We start from the raw sequence: 8,359 nt of genomic DNA, 5'->3' as shown, positions 1-8,359 counted from the left end.
ATTATTATTATTATTATTATTATTATTATTATTATTATTATTATTATTATTATTATTATTATTATTATTATTATTATTATTATTATTATTATTATTATTACTATTACTATTATTATTATTATTATTATTATTATCATTATTATTATTATTATTATTATTATCATTATTATTATTATTATTATTATTATTATTAATTATTATTATTGTTATTATTATTATTATTATAATTGTAATTATAATAATATTATTTGTTTAGGAATTAAAGTTTTATCATTAATTTATATTATCTACGAGGTTTCCATCCAATTAAAGTATTTCAATAAAATATTTAATATTTAAAAGTTCTTGGCTGATTTTTAAAACATTTGAAGTATTGCTTGGCAACAATCTTGTTAGAACTTTCTGTAATATTTTTTTGCCGATTATATGATTGTTAAGCATTTCTCATTCTATATTAACAATTTTGTTATCAAAAAGATTGATAAAACTATTTATGGAAGAGTTTTGTCTTCATTTCAGTTATGAAGTGAAGTCATACATAAGTTAAATTATAACGAATGAAGGAAACGAATTACATGAAATTATGAAAATTCAAAATTGAATATAGGTCAAGTCGTCTGGAAAAAAAAGTTAAGTTTTTATCATTAATTACGCTTTTTTTTTCTTTTTCTTTTTTTAGAAGAATGTTTTGAATATTCTGAAAGTATAAGAATTTAATATTCGGAAAGATTACAATTGAAATTTTTTAAAGTTTCCAAAAAACTCCGCATAGTTTACATTGCCAGTTTAAATGTTTAGTATTAAATAAATGATGCAATTGAAAATATTTGCAATTATCAAAAGCGCATTTTGTACATTTTTGTAAAATATTAGCAATTATCAAGAGCGCATTTTGTCCCCTGGTGTATAAACATGTTTCCTGCAATTCCTGATATTTTCAGCTATAGCCTAGATACGATGGAATTATAACAGTTTGTAATACGACTTTTACAAATGATGATAAAAGTATGTCAACTTTTGGAATAAGCAAACAAATGTTTTAAAGTTCAAATATTTTCTTTTTTTTTGGTTAAAATGTATCATTTTTAATTTTCAGCTCAAGTTTGTAATAGATATGCATGATTTATTTCAATAAATGAAACCATTCAAAGAACTAATTAATTAATGGGAAAAAGCAAATATTTTGTTTTTATAAACATTCCGTATCATTAACTATTGTAGATTATATCTTAATATTAAGAAAAAACTTTTTAACTGATGATTTGTCTTTTCTCTGACTTGTTTTTTTTAAAAAAAAATATATATTATTATTATTGATCGTTTTCCAGTATTTTTTGGTAAATAAAAACATTCATTTTGTTCTTTTTTTTTCGCAATAATCAGTATATCAATGGTTAATTAAGCTTCAATATGTTAAAATTGAGGAAATTAAGGATTAATTTTTTCTTCTGATTTAACAATAGCAAAAAAGGATTAACATAAAATGGAAATATCAAAAACAATTTTTAATCAATGAATAGTTATCGTTGAAGTTGATGATTGGTAGAAATTGATCAATGATGTTGAGAGATTTTACAATCACTATTTAAACGAATGCTTAACTTTTTTACTAACCAATGTGCCATCATTGAAAAATGGTTTCATCACAAAGCGTCATTTGTTTGATAGCAATCATTTTTACATCAACTGCTTTCTCATCATCAACTGTGTGTTTTCATTTTCCTTTTTTCTTTTTTTGATAGAATTTTTTTTTCTGGAAGAATTTGAAAAATTGATTTTAATTTATGTGAAATTGGAAATTAAACCACGCGTTGAATTAATAACAAAAGATTAGAAATTCAATCAATATATGATAGTATGTAATTAGAATTATGTAAGATTAGAATCCAAATAAACAATGAATTAATCATACGAATAAAATTGAGGAAAGTAATTCCATTTAGCATAATAAAAGGGTACAAGAAACAGAAAAAAAGAAACATAATGTGTGCTTTCTGAAGATGATACGTGCGCCAGGTATGAATCCACTGATTCGAACAGATAAAAATGGAAAAACCTGCCGGATTAATTTAACAATTCCAGTTTGCCGAGGATTTTGTCCCACCTATGAGGTTTATTTGCAATTTTTTTTGATTCTGAGAATTGCCAAATGATTTTTCTTTTCTGTTAAATCTTGAATGTCTCAATTTTTCACTTGTTTTACTGAATGTAACCAAAAATAAATTCGCAGATATGGTAACTTTTTTTCAACGATTATGGTTAAGTAAATTATTGGCGAAGAGGATTTTCAATTATAGTTTCAGTACGGAACTCATGAGTTCCCTCATCGAAGTCAAAAAAGTGAAGTATGTGTTCCGGAAGGTGGCAAATTCGAAAAGATAACACTGACAGAATGTGATGATGATGCTGATCCGGTGATTCGTACTGTAACAGTATTACGTGGTGCAAAATGCGTTTGTAAAACGTAAGTTAGAAAATTTATTATGCATTAATTTTTACGGTTATTCATCAATGAAATTTGAAATGTTTGAGAATTTTAATCTTATCGAATCTAATTATTTTGTAGTTATTTATTAAACATAATTAAACAAAAGCACAAAATTAAACTGCAATTAAATGCTTGGATTGTTTTGGCATATTATTTCGACATTACATTATTTAAGGATTAGTTAGATAATTTTAAATGAATTAAAAAAAAAATGTTGCCAAACTTTTTAGATTATTTACTTGTTTAACTGTAATCAGTTAAAATCGCTGAAAATCTTGTTTTAAACTTCGTTGTAGGGTAAACGAATTTCATCTTGCCCAGTGTTAGGCATCTTTTTCAGTTCAAAGACAAATTTCCCAGCAAATTATCTACTAAACATTGCCATAAATATTTAAAAGAGAAAACTTGGGATTTATATCAAATTTTATTTGATGCATATCTTCAAAATTAATATTACGAGTAAAAAAAACTGTATTGAGTAATTTCTTTTGATCATCAACTATTCAAAAGAGAAAAAATGTTATCTAGAATTCTAGCATGAAAGTCTTAATACAATATGCATTGCTTAAAATTGAGTGTTAGAAAGATTGCAGAAAAAATGATTTAAAACAAAAATGAATTGAAATTAATTAACTTTTTTAAAAGGGACTTCAAGAAATGAATGAAATTATATATATATATATATAAGTGGACGGAATTAATGTTCCAATATCTTAATTTAAAATTTTAATTAAATTGAGGTGTCGCACATTTCACCTTTTCAATGAATATTTAATTTAATTTTTTTTTAGATGTGACAAGACGTTGATGAACTGCATGAAGAATAGCTTATTTAATTGATTTTATAAACTGAAATATAAGTTCTGTTCCTTCTCCTTTTGAATAACTCAATTTGTTTTGAATACATCCATTTAAAAATAATTATGAAGAAAAAAAAATGTTTCATTCACTGTTCAATATATTGTTTTATCCTGTGAAATTTTTCGAAAAAAACAATGAAATTTCTGTTCAGAAACTTAAATTGTTTTAAAAATGATGCAAAATTATCCTGAAAAATGTCATCATTTTAGACAGTAAATCTTTCGATTTTATAATTATGCAAAAAATATGCAGCTGATTAATTGATGTTAGAATTTGTCTAGCCGAATTTCTTTTTCCATTTCAATCTCACTAAATTCTCATATCCTTCATATAACTCCATCAAGAATTGAAAAATGATCCTGTCGATCGATGAAGCAAAAAAAAAAAAAAATAACGAAGAAGAATGCAGCAGAGATGAAATTTAGTAAATTGATCGTCTGATAACTTTGAGATTTGTTCAAAAATTATTTTCAAAATATTATTACTATTTAATAAAAGATTTAAAAATAGCATAAAGGTAGGTAGTATGTCGCTTCTAAAGATTTTAGACAAACATAATGAATGTTATCAGAAATTTTTCGAATTCCATTCATCTTTTCTATCGATTTGAACATGTCATTTACTGAAGGTAGAATCTGTTTTCTATCGCATACATATTTGATAATCAGTTTGCATCTTGTAGTTAATTAAAATTTCATATGATTTATATCGAACATCATCATGACTAAGCTTGGAGAACGAAGATTTGAGTGCTTTTTGTAAACACTACAAATGTGAATGTACCCTTTTCATGCATGCAGTATTTTTACTTCATAAGGTTCTGAACGGACCCAATCTGCTCGAATCCCTCTTCTAGACTGATTATTGGGAAGTTGATGAGCTCATCCTACTCGTAGGCAAACTTTATCTAACCCTTAAGCTGAGATCTGTCAGGGAGACCATATCGGTGGTATATGCTACCGCCAGCACCAGCTCGCAACCTCATTAGGACATGCAGGCTACTACTTTGCGACAAGATCGCACAAACGATGATGTAATTGCAACAACGATGAGGTTAATCAAACGATAAATTAAACAAAAGATGGAAATTTCTGTCAAAAGAAAAAAGTATGTTTGAAATAAAAGAATAAACAATCAAAAAGGTGACTGAACCAGCCATATTTTATAAAGATCAAAGAGAGGGCGTAGAAAACGATGGAAAAAACCACCGGGAAATAACAGCATATGAAGAATCGATCATTCCTTTAGAACACATAATAACCTTTAATTTCGGAATCATTACAACTCTAAAAATTGCGTCACTTATGTCTTAGATAAATTAGACAGTTGACCTAGAATAACATGTAATTTTCGTGCCATTGTATTTAAATATCTCATTAATAATATGCGTAAGTTATTTGTTCATCAAATTTTCGTCGTGTATTCTATATATGCTAATGATATTCTAGTTGTTAAGTGTTAATTTAGACATACGTACTAAAATATAATTCGTCAAATTCTAGCAAGTTACTTGTAACGTGCAATTAATTAATTAACTTAAATAATTTTATTTGTATAAATCCACATTTTAATGCTGCTACACTATTAGAAATCCAATTCATTACAACCATTATTTCTTTGAAACTGTATTCGTAGTATTTCATACTCCTTCTGCTTATTTACTTATTTTTTTCAAGCGATAATTTTCCTGTTTGTTTCATTTTACTATCGAATATATGAATTTTGATCCAGTTGTGAAACTATAATGTTTGGATCTAAAATTGAAATAAACTCATCAATTAATGAAATAAGTGGTGTGTTAAGTCATGGATCACTTTTATACATGCAAAAACATCTGGTATGATACTATACGAAAGTTAAGTGACTGGAATTCCTCGTTCGTCCTGTTGATGGTGACAAGGGGAAGCTAAACTAGCAATCAGTATACTTGCTGATAAAGTGAGAATGAAGAAGATCTAGCTAATCTCGTTCAAAAATTTGATCAGCCTCAAAACTTTATGATGGAGGAAAAGTGAAGTTTCGATCAATGACGGGAAGAATTTTTAGCATTTCACAAACAACAATTGCGAATTCCATCCACTACTGTATTGGTATTCGTGCTTGAATGCATATTTCTTTGTTTTCTTCAACTCCAACGCTATTTTTTGCTAGATTTGGTTGTATTTTTAGCAGATGCTATTTTAAACAATGAGTTTTCAATACCAAAAATTTTTTGCTTTTTTTAATTTTTATTACATTTTGGACTACTCTGAATAATAATAATATAATAAAATAAATGCTTTTTCTCTTTGTTTCCTAGAATTTTAGCTTAATTTATTATGATTTCGGCGTCAAATTTTGCACTGAAGAACATTTCAGAGATGATCATTTTGTGCAGTCATCGTAATATTCCATTAACTTTTACGTAAACCTGCATCGCAGGTATTAGTAGTTGAATAAATTACCTTATCTACATTTGCTTATCATCATAGATTCTATGACAAAATACGTAATTAATAACTTTCATGAGCATCCCAGTAATTCCTTCACTTACTTTTTAATTTGATAATATTGGGATCAGAAATGAAATTTAAGATGAGAAAGTTTATACATTCCTTACGGAATCTGATGATTCCTGAAAATGCAATTTTCTACATGTCATTACTGTATTCGTCTTTAGTGCGTTATTATCACAATCAAGGAATTTTCGACATGACTTTACCGTTTGTTGAGAGTGGAAAACTGTTATTACAATAGTTGAGATCAATAAATGCTAATTGATACTTTCAGTTCATGCTAGCTGATAGCATAGTGTCTGATGCAATCGAAAACATGAAGCATTTGATGAGATGGTCATTGATGGTCAAGAGGGAAGTATTCATTATGTGGTTATACCTTTGAACATTAACTATCATAATATCTTTCTCTTATTCCCATTGTAGTTTCTGTTTACATTTTTGAGTATAACTATTCCGTGCACAAAATGAACCCAATAAATGAGTACAGTAATTACTTTGAAACTGATTTTACATTTGTTAAAAATAATTGAAAATTGTGAAAAAGAACAAGACGCCAAAACTGTTTGAAATTTCCCCAAAGAATAAGAATGTTTTAATTGTTATATTCAATTACATTACATATTAAATATGCGATGAAACAATACAATCTTTCACACAACATCCAATCTTAAATGAACTATAACTTTTTGCAGACAATTAATTAGTACGTAATATTAAATTTATACTGCTCTGCGCTCTGCCCTAACACATCCGTTGGTACCGTAACTTTGGTACCGTAACTCTTTGCCAATATTTTGCTTGTACCCACCATTGAACATATTATTCTTTAGAGAACTAAATTGATTTGATATCAGTGTAATGATTACTCGGAACAGCTCAATAGTAATTGAAATATATACAAATGATTTCTATAAGCACAAAGATTGGGACTTGGAATTCCTTGGGAGTAGTAGCCAGGAGAAAGAGGAAATTGCTTTATCGATATGCAAATCCTCATCCACTGCCATATTAAACAGAATCATCCGGCTGCTTAAAGTATTAATTTTGGGATCTTACTTTTCGGATCCTAGTTACAAAATACAAAATAAACATGCATAAGCATTGATTTACGGAATTAAGGTGATAACGTAAGAAGTAATTCCCTCCTTCTTTCAGGAATCAATATTATCATTATCATACCGCATTATCAAAAAGATTTGTCTTGCTTCCAAGAGTAACAAAGCACCACGTCGTTGTAGTGAGGAACTGGGAAGAAAACGTTGAGGAAAGAGATTGTTTTATCTATCAATCAAAACTGATAGAAAAAAAAGTAATAATGCTGATGTTGCTACATTCATGCAAAATTTTGTTTCAAAAATTAACGTACATATTCCATCTACCAATAAAACATTAATCATTAAAATAAACCAGAATAATAAGTGATCCATAAACAATTACCTTTTTTCACTAATACCTTCAAAGAAAAGAAAGAAACAAAAGCATTGAATAAGGGTAAAAGACATTTTTCAATATTAGCAAAATTTTATTATACAATCAGGCGGGGTTTTTTTTTCACTGATTTTACAAAATAAGGAAACAAACAATTCTTTTAACAAAATTCATCCATTTTAAACAAAAACAACAATGGTAGGGTGAGTTTTCGGAGAGCAATGCATGTTTTCCTCAAATTTTGGATGAGAAATGCATACAATACATTCAATTGAATTCAATCCAATACAATTGGAAAATTTTGTGGGAGCAGAATGAAATACTGGTAATATAAGACAAAGTGATCGGTCATGGTAATGCATTTCCGTTGAAATTTGTGCATAATTTTTCAACAGACCATAATAAAGGGGGAAACTGGAAAACTTTTAGAAATAATAGATGGCTATGGGAAGAATTCTTGGGATCATGAAAATCGAGGGAGGAATTCAAGATCGTCCATTGCTGGTCCCTAGTGTCTAGTCTAATGAAATTGACACACTTGTGTTACTGATTTCACTAACTGCTAATAAGCGTTTAAACATTGCTTAAATATTGTTAATTAGTGTCGATATTTCAAAAAATGCAGGAATTAACGTTTTAATTTGTAGTGCACTGATTTTTTTTTTTTAGCTTAATTCCATCAATCGATTTAAGCGATTAAAATGACGAAAAGCATCATTTTCCTCTTCATTATTGTTTTAACGTCGTCCTCTAAAAAGGTATTAAATTTATTTATGTTATGCTTTTATGTAACTTTCTGCAGGTCGAAATTTTATTTTTTTGTTAATTACAATTAGAGTTGACATTTCAAAAACTGCAAGTATTTGCAGTCTTCACTTATAGCATATCTTTCGTTGCAATAACTTAGCCACACTTGATAAACAATATTAATTTTTATTATTCCTATCTTTTAGTATTTCTTTTAGTGTTTTTTAGGCTACAAAAGCTACAACAACAACAAAAGCCTTTTCTTCAATAATTCCGTCCACAACAACATCACCTTCCACAACTGCCCCAGGAACAATAACATTCTCTTCAACAATTT

The 8,359-nt window shown here is 27.7% G+C and overlaps 2 protein-coding genes across 3 annotated transcripts; both read left to right on the top strand.

Annotated features, from left to right (window-relative positions):
- The first annotated feature begins 1,629 nt into the window (after positions 1–1,629).
- Positions 1,630–3,418, top strand: LOAG_10555. Of its 2 annotated transcripts, XM_020448189.1 has the most exons (4): positions 1,630–1,706; positions 2,001–2,111; positions 2,304–2,464; positions 3,280–3,418. In XM_020448189.1, the coding sequence occupies exons 1-4, from the start codon at positions 1,635–1,637 to the stop codon at positions 3,326–3,328; spliced, it is 393 nt and encodes a 130-aa protein (XP_020301644.1). In that variant the 5' UTR covers positions 1,630–1,634; the 3' UTR covers positions 3,329–3,418. The 2 variants fall into 2 exon arrangements, with proteins under 2 accessions (XP_020301644.1, XP_020305200.1); XM_020448190.1 differs by lacking the exon at positions 1,630–1,706 and having other exon boundaries at positions 1,939–2,111.
- Positions 3,419–4,340: 922 nt separating this feature from the next.
- On the top strand, positions 4,341–7,110 carry LOAG_10554 (hypothetical protein; the record flags this gene model as incomplete). Its single annotated transcript, XM_003146078.1, has 4 exons — positions 4,341–4,402; positions 5,081–5,186; positions 6,119–6,202; positions 7,003–7,110. 4 exons carry the CDS (start codon positions 4,341–4,343, stop codon positions 7,108–7,110), a joined length of 360 nt encoding a protein of 119 aa, XP_003146126.1.
- Between the last annotated feature and the right edge of the window lie 1,249 nt (positions 7,111–8,359).

This window comes from Loa loa (assembly GCF_000183805.2).
Source record: "Loa loa unplaced genomic scaffold supercont3.288, whole genome shotgun sequence".
Taxonomy (NCBI): domain Eukaryota; kingdom Metazoa; phylum Nematoda; class Chromadorea; order Rhabditida; family Onchocercidae; genus Loa; species Loa loa.
The sequence above is the reverse complement of the archived record's forward strand: the minus strand, read 5'-3'. Positions and strand labels throughout refer to the sequence as shown.

What these genes read in the sequence shown, in the direction of transcription:
- LOAG_10555 (XM_020448189.1), top strand. Translation starts at nt 1,635, where the DNA reads ATGGTTTCATCACAAAGCGTCATTTGTTTGATAGCAATCATTTTTACA. An exon ending in CTGCTTTCTCATCATCAACT is followed by an intron (nt 1,707 to 2,000) that starts GTGTGTTTTCAT and finishes TGCTTTCTGAAG; the next exon opens with ATGATACGTGCGCCAGGTAT. An exon ending in GCAAAATGCGTTTGTAAAAC is followed by an intron (nt 2,465 to 3,279) that starts GTAAGTTAGAAA and finishes ATTTTTTTTTAG; the next exon opens with ATGTGACAAGACGTTGATGA.